At 38.5% G+C, this 18,566-nt stretch overlaps 4 protein-coding genes and 1 pseudogene across 7 annotated transcripts; 1 reads left to right on the top strand and 4 right to left on the bottom strand.

Annotated features, from left to right (window-relative positions):
- Positions 1 to 4,349: 4,349 nt before the first annotated feature.
- On the bottom strand, positions 4,350 to 7,005 carry LOC111811334 (xyloglucan endotransglucosylase/hydrolase 2-like). The gene is made up of 3 exons (XM_023698122.1): positions 6,608 to 7,005; positions 6,337 to 6,530; positions 4,350 to 6,253 (listed from the first exon to the last, which is right to left on the bottom strand). Exons 1-3 carry the CDS (start codon positions 6,881 to 6,883, stop codon positions 5,848 to 5,850), a joined length of 876 nt encoding a protein of 291 aa, XP_023553890.1. The 5' UTR covers positions 6,884 to 7,005; the 3' UTR covers positions 4,350 to 5,847.
- A 1,697-nt stretch (positions 7,006 to 8,702) lies between these two features.
- Positions 8,703 to 10,425, bottom strand: LOC111811368 (annotated as a pseudogene).
- A 637-nt stretch (positions 10,426 to 11,062) lies between these two features.
- LOC111811920 (xyloglucan endotransglucosylase/hydrolase 2-like) lies at positions 11,063 to 12,465 on the bottom strand. The gene is made up of 3 exons (XM_023698982.1): positions 11,936 to 12,465; positions 11,658 to 11,851; positions 11,063 to 11,579 (listed from the first exon to the last, which is right to left on the bottom strand). The coding sequence occupies exons 1-3, from the start codon at positions 12,425 to 12,427 to the stop codon at positions 11,171 to 11,173; spliced, it is 1,095 nt and encodes a 364-aa protein (XP_023554750.1). The 5' UTR covers positions 12,428 to 12,465; the 3' UTR covers positions 11,063 to 11,170.
- A 74-nt stretch (positions 12,466 to 12,539) lies between these two features.
- Positions 12,540 to 15,045, top strand: LOC111811921. Its single transcript, XM_023698983.1, has 5 exons — positions 12,540 to 13,496; positions 13,582 to 13,659; positions 14,015 to 14,088; positions 14,170 to 14,277; positions 14,745 to 15,045. The coding sequence occupies exons 1-5, from the start codon at positions 12,818 to 12,820 to the stop codon at positions 14,850 to 14,852; spliced, it is 1,047 nt and encodes a 348-aa protein (XP_023554751.1). The 5' UTR covers positions 12,540 to 12,817; the 3' UTR covers positions 14,853 to 15,045.
- On the bottom strand, positions 14,894 to 18,177 carry LOC111811919 (taxadiene 5-alpha hydroxylase). Of its 4 annotated transcripts, none has more exons than XM_023698979.1 (5): positions 18,066 to 18,177; positions 16,512 to 17,075; positions 15,928 to 16,226; positions 15,574 to 15,761; positions 14,894 to 15,459 (listed from the first exon to the last, which is right to left on the bottom strand). In XM_023698979.1, the coding sequence occupies exons 1-5, from the start codon at positions 18,116 to 18,118 to the stop codon at positions 15,139 to 15,141; spliced, it is 1,425 nt and encodes a 474-aa protein (XP_023554747.1). In that variant the 5' UTR covers positions 18,119 to 18,177; the 3' UTR covers positions 14,894 to 15,138. The 4 variants fall into 4 exon arrangements, with proteins under 4 accessions (XP_023554747.1, XP_023554745.1, XP_023554748.1 ...); XM_023698977.1 differs by having other exon boundaries at positions 17,735 to 18,149; XM_023698980.1 differs by having other exon boundaries at positions 18,010 to 18,149.
- Between the last annotated feature and the right edge of the window lie 389 nt (positions 18,178 to 18,566).

The following is an 18,566-nucleotide window of genomic DNA, read 5'->3' as shown; positions in this document are numbered from 1 at the left end:
AATTTTAAGTTTCTTATACCATTTCTAAAGATCAATTACGTTAAAATCATGACATGAAATTATTGAGGAAAATTAGAATTAATTTAGCTGGAAAAAAAAATATATATATATAATTGAATAATGAAATGATTAAAATGGGTATGATATAGTGGTGGTGATGCTTCCAAGAAGGAAACAAAGAAAGGGGCATTGGGCATTGGGATTGGGAGAGAGATTTGGTTGTGTTGGGCATATGGGGCTCCATGTGATCAGACCCACCTCATGTCTTTTCTTTTCTCTTTCTCCTTCTCTTCTTCATTTTCTGGGCATCCAAACACTCCCTGTTCCCCTATTTTTAACCTTTTCCAATCTTGTTTTTAGTATTTCTTTCACCCATAACCCACCATCCGTACTTATTATAGGTACCCATTTTTTCATTACAATAATAAATCAAATTACAATAATAAATCAAATTGATCACACCAAACATCTTCATTTTTTACCTAACTCCAACACCCCTATATATTTCCAGATCATCCAACTTTAGATCTCAAATTATATCCCTTTTCCTTCTTTACATGTTCATCACTTTTCTCTACTTTTTGATCCAGTTAGTAATCATTTTTAAATATACAGTAATTTAAGCTTTTTGCAACCCATGAAAGAGCCTCTTCTCTCTGAAAACAAAATATACAGTACAGCAATTAAAGAAGCCTCTTTTCGGGGGCTTGTATGGAATAATGATTGAGCCATAAACAAAAAGGCATGATCAGCCCCAGCGGGATTTGAGCCTAAGCAACTCTATTTAAGCATTTAAATTCTAGTTAATCACGTTTTAATTAGAGGATTAGAGTGGGGCCTGTGGTGAATATTATCGANCGCCCATGTGCCTCCCCACTCTCTTCATCCTATGATCTATATCACTAGCCTTGGCATGGTCGCCACGTGGCGCTAATCAATAGCCCCACCACCTTCACCTTGAGCCCCCAAATTTTAAATTTTCAATTTCTCTATCTTAATTAATTACTAATCCCAATTCATACAACATTACCTTACCACAAATAAATAAATAAATAAATACAATTATAATAATTTCAAAAATTAAATTATTCTATTTTGTTACTTATTTAATTTAATTTTAAGTTTCTTATACCATTTCTAAAGATCAATTACGTTAAAATCATGACATGAAATTATTGAGGAAAATTAGAATTAATTTAGCTGGAAAAAAAAATATATATATATAATTGAATAATGAAATGATTAAAATGGGTATGATATAGTGGTGGTGATGCTTCCAAGAAGGAAACAAAGAAAGGGGCATTGGGCATTGGGATTGGGAGAGAGATTTGGTTGTGTTGGGCATATGGGGCTCCATGTGATCAGACCCACCTCATGTCTTTTCTTTTCTCTTTCTCCTTCTCTTCTTCATTTTCTGGGCATCCAAACACTCCCTGTTCCCCTATTTTTAACCTTTTCCAATCTTGTTTTTAGTATTTCTTTCACCCATAACCCACCATCCGTACTTATTATAGGTACCCATTTTTTCATTACAATAATAAATCAAATTACAATAATAAATCAAATTGATCACACCAAACATCTTCATTTTTTACCTAACTCCAACACCCCTATATATTTCCAGATCATCCAACTTTAGATCTCAAATTATATCCCTTTTCCTTCTTTACATGTTCATCACTTTTCTCTACTTTTTGATCCAGTTAGTAATCATTTTTAAATATACAGTAATTTAAGCTTTTTGCAACCCATGAAAGAGCCTCTTCTCTCTGAAAACAAAATATACAGTACAGCAATTAAAGAAGCCTCTTTTCGGGGGCTTGTATGGAATAATGATTGAGCCATAAACAAAAAGGCATGATCAGCCCCAGCGGGATTTGAGCCTAAGCAACTCTATTTAAGCATTTAAATTCTAGTTAATCACGTTTTAATTAGAGGATTAGAGTGGGGCCTGTGGTGAATATTATCGATGTGGGAGAGGGAAGTATGCGTGTTTGAAGGGGCAAAGAAGTAGGGAGAAAAATTGAATGATGATGGGCAGTGGTACACATGCAATGCATTTATGTTCCCACCCGCACCCAATTAATAATCCGAATCCAGGAATTGTCGCTCTGCTCACCGTCTTCTCGGTCGACATGTCGTCGCTGACTGCCAAACCCATCTTCCATTTTTCCCTTTCCACCATTCTCTCAATTCTGCATTTGTCTCTCTTCCTGCCTTCCACGCGGAAACCATTCTCCGACACAAAATCAAACCAAAAGTAACCACAGAATTACGCTGTTTTTTCTTTTTTTCTTTTTTTTTGAAAAAGTAATTTTAAATATGACGTAATAAAATCAGTTTCAATGATATTTAGGACTGTAAAATTAAATATTAAAAATATAATTTTAACTATTTTCAAATCAGTTTTTGGTAGTCTCTTCCTCTCGTGTTNTGCTTCCAAGAAGGAAACAAAGAAAGGGGCATTGGGCATTGGGATTGGGAGAGAGATTTGGTTGTGTTGGGCATATGGGGCTCCATGTGATCAGACCCACCTCATGTCTTTTCTTTTCTCTTTCTCCTTCTCTTCTTCATTTTCTGGGCATCCAAACACTCCCTGTTCCCCTATTTTTAACCTTTTCCAATCTTGTTTTTAGTATTTCTTTCACCCATAACCCACCATCCGTACTTATTATAGGTACCCATTTTTTCATTACAATAATAAATCAAATTACAATAATAAATCAAATTGATCACACCAAACATCTTCATTTTTTACCTAACTCCAACACCCCTATATATTTCCAGATCATCCAACTTTAGATCTCAAATTATATCCCTTTTCCTTCTTTACATGTTCATCACTTTTCTCTACTTTTTGATCCAGTTAGTAATCATTTTTAAATATACAGTAATTTAAGCTTTTTGCAACCCATGAAAGAGCCTCTTCTCTCTGAAAACAAAATATACAGTACAGCAATTAAAGAAGCCTCTTTTCGGGGGCTTGTATGGAATAATGATTGAGCCATAAACAAAAAGGCATGATCAGCCCCAGCGGGATTTGAGCCTAAGCAACTCTATTTAAGCATTTAAATTCTAGTTAATCACGTTTTAATTAGAGGATTAGAGTGGGGCCTGTGGTGAATATTATCGATGTGGGAGAGGGAAGTATGCGTGTTTGAAGGGGCAAAGAAGTAGGGAGAAAAATTGAATGATGATGGGCAGTGGTACACATGCAATGCATTTATGTTCCCACCCGCACCCAATTAATAATCCGAATCCAGGAATTGTCGCTCTGCTCACCGTCTTCTCGGTCGACATGTCGTCGCTGACTGCCAAACCCATCTTCCATTTTTCCCTTTCCACCATTCTCTCAATTCTGCATTTGTCTCTCTTCCTGCCTTCCACGCGGAAACCATTCTCCGACACAAAATCAAACCAAAAGTAACCACAGAATTACGCTGTTTTTTCTTTTTTTCTTTTTTTTTGAAAAAGTAATTTTAAATATGACGTAATAAAATCAGTTTCAATGATATTTAGGACTGTAAAATTAAATATTAAAAATATAATTTTAACTATTTTCAAATCAGTTTTTGGTAGTCTCTTCCTCTCGTGTTTGATTCTTTCTTGAATGACCATACTGCTAATGGGTCCAATTGGGCTCCCAATTGGGTTTCCTTTTCCAATTGCCGGCCCATTTAAAGCCCAATACAATTTTTTTTATATATTTTTTTTATTGAGACTAAAGATTCATTAGAGTAGTACAAGTATATTTGTAAATATTTAGCCCAACTTAGAAGGTCTAATCGTAACGGAGATGTATTCATTACTTATAAATTTATGATCATCCTCTTAATTAGCCAACGTGAAACTCTCTCCCACCAGTTCTCAACAATTAGTAATAAGGTGATGACGATTTTTTTGCTGGTAGATGATAGCGCAGGTCAATGAAGATGGTTGCTGGGTAAATCCGATGGCAGAAGGAGGTAGTTGTTGGTTGAGATGGTTTCTAGCGAAAATGGTTGCGAGTGGTTGGCAACAATGGACGATAGTGACCACGAGGAAGTAAAAAAAGTGTGAGGTATTTTGGTAATTTTGTATGTATCGTGAAATTTTTGAAAGGAAATTTGAATCCCTAATTAAATTGATATTCCTTTCCCAAAAACCAAATTCTTGATTTTTTACCTACAAGATTAATTATGTGTGAGATTTATATATGAAATTTGATTTTCTGGCTATGTAATATGTAAGCTTAGCTTAACTTTAACCATACAAATAATATTGAATAATTATTAAATTATTTACTTAAGTGGCGCGAACTCCCAACTTCGATGTTTTTATGAATTAGAACGGGGAAACGAAGACGGATACGGAACTTGGAGGCAGGGATCGGTGAGTTGAGGAGAAAGGATAGTGCAAACGATAAATTTCTCGACGGAATAATGAGATTTGAAGCCATTCGATCGACAGCAGCAGCACGCGATGCGGTGGTACGAGACGATATAGCATCGGTGATGAGCGTTGGAGGAAAAGTGAATGTAAGCTCAAGAAGATGAAGACGACGTTGATACAGGACCAGGAGGAGGAAAACGCGGTGAATTTGAGAAGAGAGTTGAATATAGAGAAGCGATGGAAGAATCGGTCAATGTGAAGAATAAGGCAAGTTTGAAGGAAAAGAAAAAGATGAGATATCTCCAGAAGAGTAACGGGGACTACGTCCAGCAAAATTAAGGCGTCTGATCTCTTGAAGATGGAGAATTTTCAGAAAAGAAGGTAAAGAATGGAGTGGTGAACTCGAAAGCTGTTGGAACATATAGTGAAGATCAAGGAGGACAAAAGTGAAAAGCGACCTTCGAGGCTGGATGAACCTCGAGGAGCTCTGCAGGTACGTTTCTTCATGAGATGATTTTTTTCACTATCAAGTATGCTATAGGTTTATAGCTTCTTCTTTTAATTGGAGTTTTTGAGCATTTCTAGTTATTTTTCATCCTACAGTTTCCTTTGATGATGTGATCTGATATCCTGCAATAACACACTATAAGGTGTTCGAGAAAAAGAAAAAAAAAAAACAAGGATAAACATTAAGAAACTTGGTATGATTTTATATGTTCTGAAGTTTTCATGACTTGCTTGAAACTGTTCTTTCATGCTGAACAGAATTGAGTCTCCTATGTTCGTGAGGAAACGAATATGAGTGAATTGGAAAATAACAAAGTTGCACGATAACCTTGAAGTTCAATTCTAACGTACATTGTGATTATCTTGTTCTTCTAAAATTCTAAAATCTTAGGTCAACAACGCCAATTCCCCAAACAGTCCTCAATAAATACAGAATTGAAACGTGAGCTCCGGGGGGGAATTTTGTACCTTGTTTTTCCAATGAAGAGATGTAGGCTTATTTCCTTGGATAGTTTGATAACTTGTACCGATTGCCAATAGTGATTTTCAAATTTGTATCGCTTCTTTTTTTTCTTTTTCTCCCTTCCAAAGCCATGGGGCAGGATACCCCTGTCTTAAGCATTTTGCAAGTCACATATGGGCTAGAGGTCTTGGGTTTTTTTATTAGTCTGCAAATTTGCGGGTATTAAAATCATTGTTGGCTGTTGGTGTCTGATAAAGAGGTAGCGAGAGAATCCATGCGTTTGGGAGTGGAAATGCATGGATTGAGGAATTGGTACTAATAAAAATCAAGAAGTGAAAAGAACAATGGGATTTTATTTGTTCATTATATGCAAAAAAAACATAAAAATAAATAAATAAATAACTAAAATAAAAGAATAAAGAATTACATGAATACTTTGAAATGATGATCCAAGAAATAGGAACCAGAAAACAATCATGGACTGTCTCGAGATGGCTTGCAATCTATCACAGAAACCTTGAGCGCTTGCATTCAGCTGAAACACCTTGAGGAAATCTTTTAAAGTCGGTGCAGTAATTATAAATCATGTATCTGGACTGCACCCATCGCATTCTATTCCTAGTCTTAGCATCTAATACTTCATTCTGTTTTCCACCTTGCATGGAATTGGTAAACTTGGAGCCGCAAGATGATGACCCAGATGACACGACACATGCATTGACATTGATATTTCTATACGATGCAGTGAAAGGGGCCTTTGTCCAATCGGTTTTCACTAGTCCTCCTCTTGTTGCCCAGTCGTCTGCATTCCATAGAGTTGAATAAACTCTCATGGGTTGGCTTTTTGGGTATGGAATGCCAATTGTTTCCCAATTTCGGAACACCCTTATGGGAATGTTATCTACCAAAAACCTGAAAAAGAACAAAGCTTTGGTTACGGAACGGGAAACCAAGTTTTATAGAACTTCACATTTAAGACTTGAACTAACACTTACTTGATGCTTTCAGGACTCCAGTCGATGGAGTATGTGTGAAACGTCTTTGTAGGATCAAACCAAAGGTGAAATTGCTGTTCCCTGTTTCCTTTTCCTTGTGTGTACACATTGGTGTGAAGTGTGTATGGATCTCCAGATGAATTACCTAAGAATTCGAAGTCAATCTCATCGTGTCCTGGGCCTTGAGAAGACAACTGCATGAGAAAATATTGAGTTAGATAGGTTTACTGGGGGAAATTAAATTTGAGTGCGAGTTCATGTTGAAACTTACATAAAAGGTGGTAACGGTGCCAGCAGAGTTTCCAGGCACCAACTTGATTTGCATGTCAAACCTTCCAAATAGGTATTCCTTCTTGGATTGAAAACCAGACCCTGAACCTTTGTCAAGCGAGAGGGTGAGGTGTCGGCCTCCATCGTATATATTGGCGCGTGGACCACCAAAAGTGATGTCGACCTCTTGGAGAAAGTTTCCAGCAGCTGCGGTCATTACTGAAGCCATGAATAATGAAAGTGCAAGCATTGTTGATGCTTTGTGAGACGAAAACATGCTTTGCTTTGGACGAAATTGAATGGAAACGAATTGTAGAGAAGTCTATGTAAACAGAGACGAGGGGAAGATGGTGAATGGTGATGCTGGAATAGAAGTTGTGAAGCCCTTATATAAGAAAATTCAGCAATCGCTAATTCTACTATAGAAAAAGTGCCAGAGCCTTTTGAGCTGGCGAAATTTATTAGCCACAGTGGAGTGGGATATGTTTATGATAGATAGATTTGAGAGTCACGGAAGGAGCAGTGGGAACCAGAAAAAGCACTTCTTTATTGCTGAATTGTGAAACTTCCGAGCATTGCATGGTCTTGAAAGTTGAACTTGACGCTGAAATCATTGAGCGTCAATAATTCACTTGCATTCGTCAGAACGAAGGAAAAAACAAACGGTATAAAGAAATTTCTCCATGCGCGTGACAGAGAGGATTTGTCAACTGGATCTGCGTTAGCTGGCATCTGGCAAGCATTTATGCTTGGCATAAACAGGTAAACAAATGCACCAATACGCGTTTGAAGTTTAAATTTTTACAGCCCCCCTCTCTAATATCACCTTCCTAAGCTGCAGCCTGTGGTAGTCCAGACGCTGGAATCTTTTCTTGCAAAGCGACCATCAACCCGGTTTATATTTGGAAGGTGTGCCATCTTATGACAACTAAGGAATGCTGGCTCTCGATGAAGTGGATTAATTAAATTCAATCAAACTATATTTGTTGGACAAATGCTCAATTGTTAATTTCGAAATATGCCAGTAAGGGTATTGGTTTGGTATTGGCTTTAGTAACTTTGATAAATTATATTTAGTTATTGTGACTTAAATTTATTTTCTGTAAACTTTATTATTTACAGTAGAGTGAGGAGTGTCTGGTGGCAACTGTGAGTTGAACTGCAAGTCTAATCCAAGGTGGTTGGTGCCAAATATCCTTGGTTAGTTGATCATATTAGGAGTTTGGAGATCGTAGATGTGGAAAACTAACCAACCCTTGGGTACTTTTGAAAGACTTGTTGATCTGACGTGGTCGAAACATTTGAGGTTGCATGATGGAAAGGAGCTCTGTTGCCATGGTTACCTTGTCTCTGTTAGACGAACACGACTCTCCACAATGGTATGATATCGTCCACTTTGAGCATAAGCTCTCATGGCTTTGTTTTGGGTTTCCCCAAAAGGTCTCATACCAATGAAGTTAATATTCCTCACTTATCGACCCATGATCATTTTTTAAATTAGTCGGTGTGTGATTTTCATCATCCAATACCTCCTCTCAAACAAAGTGCCCTCCCCTTAATCGAGACTCGACTCCTTTGGAGTCTTAGTCATTTTTTACCGTCTTCGAGGAGGCTTGACTCCTTTTCTTTTGAAGTTCTTTGTTCGATGTTTGAAGATTTACCAATTTATTGGCACACGACTCTCCACAATGGTATGATATTGTCCACTTTGAGCATAAGCTCTCATGACTTTGTTTTGGGTTTCTCCAAAAGGCCTCGTACCAATGGAGTTAGTATTCCTTACTTATAAACCCATGATCATTTCCTAAATTAGCGGATTTTCATCCTCCAACAATCTCTATTGGTTGTGTCCTTGGGAATCTGTGGGAAGTCTTCTTTTTGAGCGAATCGAGGTCGGACATGATTGACAAGAACACATAAAACCTTTTCGAGAGTTATAGGAAAGTTTTGCCCACTCACTATCACAATTAAGTTGTTTCAAGTTAATTGACTTACCTACTTTAACAGTTGGGTCCAAAAATTAAAAAAAAAGGGAAAAAGACAATTCCATCAAGGATTTATTGTATTTTATTATGATTTAGTTTCTAAAGTTGGATGATTGTGTCAATTAGTCAACCTAGAGATTTTTAATATTTGCTTTTTATGTATTTCATTTTATTTATTCAGAATGACAACAACAAATTTATATGCAGAAAGAATAAATAATTATATGAAACCAAATCCTGAGGAGCTAACAATAATATTGGAGACACAGAAGCAGTAGTTGGGTTTGGAGCTTGGTGTGCAACATCTGTCACAGGAACCTTGGGCGCTTGCATTCAGCTGGAATGCCTCGAGGAAATCTCTTGAGGTCAGTACAGTAATTGTAAATCATGAACTTGGACTGCACCCATCTCAATCTATTTCTACTCTTCGCATCTAGTTGGCCTCCCTCACTTTGTGCTCCACCTTGCAAAGAATTCGAAAACTTGGAGCCACACGACGATGACCCAGCTGATGCAACACACCCATTGGCATTAAAGTTTCTGTATGATGCTGTGAAAGGTGCTTCTGCCCAATCAGTTTTCACTAGCCCCCCTCTGGTTGCCCAATCGTCTGCGTTCCACAGACTTGAATAAACTCTCATGGGTTGGCTCTTCGGGTAAGAAACACCAATCTTTTCCCAGTTGTGAAATACCCTTATAGGAATGTTATCCACTAGAAACCTGTAAAGAGAGCCAAGTGTGGTTTAGTAATTTGGAGGAAGCTAAATCGTATATAGGAAGATGGATGGGGAGACCCTCTTACTTGATGCTTTCTGGTGACCAATCGATAGAATAGGTGTGAAATCCTTTGGTGGGATCAAACCAAAGGTGAAATTGTTGTTCCCTGTTTCCTTTCCCCTGAGAGTACACGTTGGTGTGAAGTGTGTATGGATCTCCTTACGTGTTGCCTAAGAATTCGAAGTCAATCTCATCGTGTGATCCTCCTTGCGAAGACAACTGTAGGATAACATATGTTAAATATTGTTACAATAGTATGATGTTGTCCACTTTTAGCATAAATTTCCATGGCTTTGTTTCTTCATAAAATAAATAAAGGTGTATTCCTTACTTATAAATCCACGATCATTCTGTAAATTAGGAAGAAAGTCAAATTGATTGGAGCTTACATAAAAAGTGGTGACGGTGCCAGCAGAGTTTCCGGGGACAAGTTTCATTTGAACATCGAATCTTCCAAATAGAAACTCCTTCTTGGATTGGAAACCGGAGCCTGAATCTTTGTCGAGAGAGAGCGAGAGATGTCGGCCTCCATCTAGTATCTTGCCACGTGGACCACCCCAAGTGACGTCCACATCTTGGAGAAAGTTGCCGGCGGTGACGGCCATTACAGAAGCCATGAACACAGAGAGTAGAAGCTTTATTGTCGAAGCTTTGTGAGGAGGAGACATTTTTTTTTGGTTCGAAATAGATGAAACTTGGTGCGTTGAAGTTGGGTATTGAGAGGGATTTATATAGAGAATTGGTGAGAAAATGGGAGAGATTTGAAAGCTGGGAATTGGGTAATTGTGAAGTATGGGGGAGGTGGGAAATGGTGATGGCTGCGGTGGAAGTGGATGATAGGGGCCCAAATCCTTGGAGGAAAGAACAGAGGAAGGCAGAAAAAGGAATATTTGCATAAAGGACAAGCTGGATATACATGATAGCCAGTGCAGAGTGGGGAAGGAAGGGAGAGATAGAGCAGCAACAGACAAGATCCGTCTAAGCTGGCAACCCATTTTCTCACACGGGATGCCTTTAGGCTTCAGGATGGCCGACCATATCTCAATGATTTTGCTTCCAAATCATCAAAGTCTTCTTGACGATGACGTTGATTGAGGAGGTTAGAAACCTGAAAAGGCACTTCTTTTTTTAATCTCAATTCTGAAGCTTCCTAGTATTGCATGCTTTTCATATATATTATATAATCAGATGGCTTCTCCACCAGATTCGTTTTAGCTGCCATCGAGGGAGCATTTCTATGGCATAACATTATTATTAGGTCATTTTAAGTATATATGTGTAATCAACCTTTGGGTTCATATTCATTTATTTTAAGCTTGAGATCAATCGGATCAAGTTTTGACTCTCGTTCAAGATTATTAAGAGTGAGTTCAACGTTGGCTAATTTAGGAAATGATGATGGGTTTATATTGGTACGAGGCTTTTTGGAGAAGCCCAAAGCAAAACTATGAGAGTTTATGCTCAAAGTGGAGATCCGTGATTTCTAACAATAACATGACAGTGTCATTACGTCGTCTTCTTCGACCTCCTCCTCCTCCGACTCAGATACTTAAATCCAAATTACTCTATTGTGAATTCCCTTACAACCCTCTTGAATGTCGAACATAATTCCATATTATTTTGTTTTTGAAGAATTCCATGTGCTTTTAAGGTTTGCTTTATATCTATTTCATTCATATATTTCAATTTAGAACAAAAGTAATTATTTATAATGATAATTGATGGTTACAAATTTATATCCAAAAAAGAATAAAAAAAGAATGTAGGAACAAAGAAATTAAAACATTGATGGTGGAGTGTTCTCATAGAAACCTTGAGCGCCTGCATTCAGCTGGGATGCCTTGAGGAAATCTTTTACGGTCGGTGCAGTAATTGTAAATCATGAACTTGGATTGCACCCATCGCATTCTGTTCCTACTCTTCGCGTCTAATCCTTGCTCGCCTTTTGGTCCCCCTTGCAGAGTATTCGCGAACGTGGAGCTACAAGACGTCGACCCTGTCGAAGCAACGCACCCATTGGCGTTGAAGTTTCTATAAGAAGCTGTGAAGGGGGCCTTTGTCCAATCCGTCTTCACCAGCCCCCCTCTTGTCGCCCAATCATCCGCGTTCCACAGACTCGAATAAACTCTCATGGCTTGGCTCTTTGGGTACGAAACGCCTATCTCTTCCCAGTTGTGGAACACCCTTATGGGAATGTTATCCACTAGAAACCTGAAGAACGAAAAGGTCAGACAAATTCCATCTTAATTTGGAGGAAATTACATTATTACAGGTAGGGGTCCCTCTTACTTGATACTTTTGGGAGACCAGTCGATGGAGTAGGTGTGGAAGGCCTTTGTGGGATCAAACCAGAGGTGAAATTGTTGCTCTCTGTTTCCCTTCCCTTGCGAATACACATTGGTGTGAAGTGTGTAAGGCTCTCCAGATGAATTGCCTAGGAATTCGAAGTCAATTTCATCGTGGGTTGCTCCTTGAGATGACAACTACATAACACCAAACTCCAAGTTAGTTAGAAGAAGTTAATCAATATTTTGATAAAAAGGGTGTGTTTTTTTTTTTTAGCTTACGTAGAAGGTAGTGACAGTGCCAGCAGAGTTTCCAGGGACGAGCTTCATTTGTACATCGAACCTTCCAAATAGATACTCCTTCTTGGATTGGAAACCAGAGCCTGAATCCTTGTCGAGAGAGAGAGTGAGGTGTCGGCCTCCATCTAGCATCTGGGCGCGCGGGCCGCCCCATGTAATGTCGATATCTTGGAGAAAGTTGCCGGCGGTGGCAGCTGCTATAGAAGCCATGAACACAAAGAGTGGAAGTAGGCGCATTGTTGTTGAATCAACTCTGTTTTTGCTTCGGATTTGGAGTTGAAGGAAAGGGATGTTGAAGATGGGATAGGAGAAGGGTTTATATAGGGAATAGGGTAAGATTGAGTGAGTGAGTGAGTGAGTGTGTATGAGAAATGCCAGAGATTTCAAAGCTGGCAAATCTTGGCACCATGGTGGAGCTGGAAAGGGGCCCAAATTTCTTAGGAAGGAGCAGAGGAAGCCATAAAAAAGAAACATAATTTGAGAGAGAAAGGAGCAACGGACAAGATCCGCAGAATTATGTGGTACGTGAAAAAGAGTGTGTTTTTTCAAGGAATATTTTTATAAAAGATTGAAACACAGCTGTGAAGTCACGGGAAGATATGGGATAAGGATGGGAGTGGGTTATGCGAGTCACGAGGAAGTTGGGAATACGCGTTGTGGTGGCTGGCTTCCTGCTGTCAAACCATATGCTCTGTTAGGCCATTGCTTAATGGGCTCCTCCATATGAGCCGAACACTGAGAGATCCAAAACAATCTTCATTTGGGCTTTAATAATGAACAGTTCAGGCTCAAATCCACATCTGAAGCCCACCAAGAAATTTTATATCCAGATTGAGATTTTATATCACAAGAAGATGAATTGACATGAGAACGCATTCCACCTCTGCAGCTTCTCTGCCCGGTTCCGTATGTTCTCGTTCGATTCCATTTCACCAAACTCGTCTCTCAAGAAACCATACATCTTTTTCTACCATTTCCCTTATCAGAAACTGTTCTCAGTCCAATGATTTGAGCGTCCACTCTCTTGCACCAACTCCAGCAGCGGGTTGCACCAAAAACCACAACCCCAATAACGCCGAGCCCGACCCGAGTCGAAACCAGAGGCTTTTTCAGCAGTTATACTTGTCTATCATCTCTATAAAACCCGCTGAGAAAAACCCATCAACAAGTAATCAGAAAGAAGATCTGGGTCAAGAGGATCAGAATAGGAGCGTCAAGAAAGGCAAGGGATTTTTGACAAACATGTGGTGGGCGAATCTGAAATCAGCAATAGGGCAGAGATTAAACATAGAAGGTATAGTTTGTTCTGCATCTGTCATTACGAAGGACCGGCATTTGGCGCTCCCACATGTGGTTGTGCCTGATGTGAGGTACATTGATTGGGGTGAACTGCAGAGGAGGGGGTTCAAGGGCGTTATATTTGACAAGGACAATACAATTACCGCTCCTTACTGTTTGACGATTTGGGCACCTCTCAAATCCTCACTTGAACAGTGTAAATCTGTCTTTGGCCACGATGTAGCTGTGTTCAGCAACTCTGCTGGTAATATAGGTTTAATTCATTAGCAATTTGCTTACTTTAATTGCATCAATTTAAACATTTACCTTCACTTTATCTGATGCTTTAGGGCTTTATGAGTATGATCATGACGGTTCGAAAGCTAAAGCGCTCGAGAGGTCGATCGGAATTAAAGTTATAAGGCATAGTGAGTGAAATTTCCATCCTTCATGACGAAATTTATAGCTGTTGCTGAAGACTAAGATCTTCATTATAGCATATTAGTGGGTGAACGTTATATTGAGAAACCACCACCTTTTAGTGTATAAAAGTAGAGAATTTGGACTTTGAGGATTTGTCATCTCATTTCATTTTATGGATGTCATATCGTATCAGAGATCATTTGGTTTCAACTTCATGAACTAATGCTAGGGTCAATGCAACAGTGGATCCCACAGTATATATATAGGCTATTTTGTTGCTTTTCATTTAACACGTATGGAAGGTGTTTTTTTTTTCCTTTCTGCATAACACATGAAGGATTACTATGTATTTTAACGTAGGGGTGAAGAAGCCTGCTGGCACAGCAGAAGAAATCGAGAAACACGTTGGTTTTACTTCTTCACAACTTATTATGGTAAGAATCAGGTGAACTGCTTGAATACTTCAGTGTTTTGGGTTATTTATAATTTAAAAGTGAAAATCCATATTTTCTCAGGTTGGTGATCGACCATTCACAGATGTGGTTTTCGGGAATCGCAACGGTTTTCTAACTATTTTAACTGAACCCGTGAGCCTTTCTGGGGAGACATTTGTTGTTAGGCAGGTTGGTTTTCCTTCTCTATCTTATATTTCAGTGTATGTAGGCAAGTAATGGATAACCTACATGACTTATAGTGTAACATCCCAAACCCACCGCTAGCAGATATCGTCTTCTTTGGGCTTTCCCTTCAAGAGCTTCCTCTCAAGGTTTAAAACGATAGGGGATGCTTATAAGGAATGCTTAGATCCCCACTTCAACCGACGTGGGATCTCACATGTGGTGTACATGGCTTGGACTGTCTCGTCCCTTTAGATTAGTGTTGAGTTCGATTTTTACGAGTTTCCAGTTAACTTGAACAGCCCTAATAAACTCCTTTTCGAGCCATCTATGGTTTTTGATAACCAAGAACAGTAGACGTCCAAATATGACCGTCGTTCCTCTACTTCCTACGTATGCATTCATATTACTACATGACCATTGGAGATGCTGAACCATTGTTCACTCTATTCTGTGGTTTTTTGTGGTTGCAGGTAAGGAAATTAGAAATATTCCTGGTGAAACGTTGGCTTAAGCATGGAGTAAGACCTATTAGTCATCGCCTATTGCCAGACACTAAACAGTGCATTAAAGATCCGTAACCTCTTTAGTGTTTTTGAAAATTTTGCCCGGTAGATATCATGAAAAACTGAAGAATCACTCTTTTTGTCCACTGGACGTATATTACATTAGCTATTGGTTATACACCTGAGTTAAAATATAGTAGACTGTATTCTTGGATCGGCAACAATAGTGAAATGTAGAAAGGGTTTCCTTTTATGAGATCTTTATGTCTGCTGTTGGAAAGAATCATAATTATGTATACTATGTCTGATATCTAGAGGTTTTACATCCTCTTAAGTGCATCGTCTTTGTTCTCTTCTGAGCTTACATTTGCTGAACATTGGGGCGAGCTTCTGATTTTGGAGAAATCTTAATTGGCATTCCATGAGAAGGGATAGGGAGGGGATCCATTATGATTGTCTCATCTGGGTGGACTAAACTCCAATCATAACGAGTTACAACCAAGTGTATAAAGATGAGGATGTTCAATTTCGCCAGCTGGTAGCCTGCACAAGCTCTTGGCCCTCCTCCAAATGGAACATAGACATACTGGGAAACAGGTTCCTCAAATCTGCTTGGCTTGAAACTCAATGGATCTTCAAAATACTCGTCTTCGAGATGCGTTCCATACGTCGTCCACAAGACCTGCACGCAACCAAAATGATTCAAGGTAAAACGATGGTCATTTCTGGACTACAATTTGACGCTGCAGGGTATCAGTAGTAAAGAAAAAGCAGAAGAATTTATGGAAATTTTCACCTTCCACCCCTTGGGAATGAAAAATCCCTCATATTCAATGTCTGTAATGGCTTTCCTGAATGAACCAAATATAGGAGGAAACAGTCGAATGCTCTCACGAGCTACCTGCCAAGTATATTTCATCTTCTTTATATCTTCCATCGTCATATTCTGGCCTGCTCCCTTGCTTCTCACTATGTCAGCATGTTCTGTCAAGAAGTAAAGAGGCTTCTCTTCTCAAATTTACACATCTTATTTCTCACTCAGATCAGCAAAATGGTATTTTGAAGAAAGGAAGTTGAAATGGCGCCCAGCTCTTTGATTGATGATGATACTGACATATAATTTACAAGATTAAAGAAAAAAAAAAATTACCCTGGAGAAGAAGTGAGTAGCAGTTTGGCTGCTGAGCCAACATTTTGAAAGTCATGGCAATGGCGAAGGAGGTTGTATCATGAGCTGCAAAAACAAGCAAAACCACATTGTCCACCACTTCCACTTCACTGATCTCCCCTCTTATCATTGCTCTCACCATCCTTGAAAGCAACAACTCACATTCTTCTTCTTCGGGCTCTTCTTCAATTCTCCTCCTCTTCTCTCTCACCACCTCCCTTAGCATTTTCCCTATCTCCATCCTTGCTTTCTTCGCTCTCGAAAACCGTGTGCCTGGAAAGCTAGGTTAAGAATATGAACAAATAATTAAAACTTCGGGTTCCATTTAATATCCTTTGGTATTTGAAAATCAAGTTTATAAACACAAATTTCATATATAAATTTCTCTATTCACATTCTACTAATACTTTCAAAAATCGAGTCAAGTTTGAAATTAAAAAGGTAAGAAAGTAAATATGATAGGAAAGAAATTTTAAAAATGAAATCGTTATCAAACCAGATTTAAATTTATCATAACCTATCAATCAGCCCAAACTTTTGAATTAGGGGTATAGTTGAATAGCTACCTGAACGGTGGAGCAAAAACTCCTTCCAAAACCCTCTCGAATGTCGTCAACATACGTGGCTCCACTTTGATACCCATCAAACACTCAAACACTATGGTAAACGTCAATACTTTTGCCGAGTGGTAGAGACTAATTATATCATGGCCAAGCCATTTGGTGTCCAAATAAAGCTGAATTGTCGTGCACAATTTAGGCATCATAGCTTCGAGACTCGAACTGGCAAGGCTTGCGGCAATAAGGCCACGCACACATCGGTGGCTTTCACCTTGCTTCTGCATGATGCATTCTTCGCCCATCAGCTGAACAGAGGCCGACGGCCATGAGCTTACCACCAACTTAAACTCATTGGACAAGAAAAATCTGTTGGCTTCAGCTCCATTTACGACCACCGTCGGCGACCCCATCAAGCTTGTTTTGAAGATTTTGCCATATTTAGCCACTCGAGGCCCAACAAACTCTTCGAACAACCTGTTTTTACGTTGGGCTCTGTAGAAAGCCATGGTTTCGCCAATCCAGGGCAGACCCATTTGCCCAGGCGGTACCTTTTTGCTTCCCTTTATGCTTCTAAACACAAAAATAATGGATATTATTAAGATTGCCGATAAAAACAAGAACATTGTTGCCAACAAAAAGCAGCTAAATTCTTGAACCATATACACAGATTTATGTTTGTTGGGAAGAGAAGCCACATATTTAACGGAACAAGTTGAAAGTCAACGAATGAGCATTGCTGTTTGATTTATATTTAAATGAATGGATGGTCAAAATCTTGGGGTTGAAGTTGAGGAAGAAGCATGACTTTCATAACAAATTAAGTTATCGTAAGGCTAGAATCGTGGGCTTTGCATGTGCACACAGAGTGTATATCCTATACATTAATACAATATGTATCCTTAGAATAAGGAACACATGACGACTGGGATACGATTCTAATACTTATTTTCCAATCTCTATTTGCTGTTGAACTTAAATAATATAAGTTTGTGCACATATTTGTTTGGTCTGTAGCATGTTGATGGAAAACGAAAGCAATTAAAAGCTGATAAAGAAAATGTAATTGGGTAAGATCTTATGCTTTATATGGTAACCATCAAATTAGACAATAATTGAAGCAAAGTCGTTTTACTTTTCACAAGTTCACAAGTTCCCTACGAAAATATCTGTTGCATTTGCATGACCACGTATCTAGTTTACGCTAATGAGGGGGAAAATGAGTATTATACCCTAACGAGGCAATGACAGACGTGTCCCTGTTACGGAACCCCACCAACCACATCGGCACCTCCCTTTGTTCCTCATCCCAATTCCCCATTTCCTCGCACATGCCCCAGACACTAAATCTTGTTTCCATTGCGAATCTTATTTCTCTCCCCCGGGGAACCCATCCAAGCTTAACCCCGAAACTTAAATCGTTCTAAGACCAACACTTAAACGAAGAACACAGATCATTACTTAACAAACAACTCCTCAATTTCAAAAAATGAACAACAAAACGTACCGGGAGAGACTGAACTCCTGGAACTTCAATCATTCTCGGAAAGGAAAACTCCATACCTGTACAGTGGCGAACCTACGTACTCGCTTATAACAATTTTCCCGCCAACCATGAATTCTGAAAAGTTAATGGGCCTGGATTGGGCTTTTCTATTCAGTGCCCAATCAAACAAAATCTGTTTTTTTTTTTTTTTTTTTTTTTTTTTTTTTTTTTTTTTTTTTTTTNTCTCATTTTATAAATATTTTCAAAATTCATCACAATTTCAAAACTAAAATAAAAAATTCAAACTTTCATTTTTGTTTCTAAACAAAGTTATAATACTTTATAAACCTACGCTAATTGCTTAATAATTCTATCTAATATATTACGATAAAATATTGAAAACTAACCAAATATTGAAAACTAACCGTTGAGCATTTTCAAGTCAAACTAGCATTCAAAAATCAATTTATACCTTAAACTTTCCCGTTCGATACAAAATTCTACTTCAAAATTCTTCATAAATATATATATATATATATATATATATATATATATATATATATATATATATATATATA

Source organism: Cucurbita pepo, chromosome LG15 (assembly GCF_002806865.2).
Source record: "Cucurbita pepo subsp. pepo cultivar mu-cu-16 chromosome LG15, ASM280686v2, whole genome shotgun sequence".
Lineage (NCBI taxonomy): Eukaryota > Viridiplantae > Streptophyta > Magnoliopsida > Cucurbitales > Cucurbitaceae > Cucurbita > Cucurbita pepo.
This window is presented reverse-complemented; position numbering and strand designations above follow the sequence as displayed.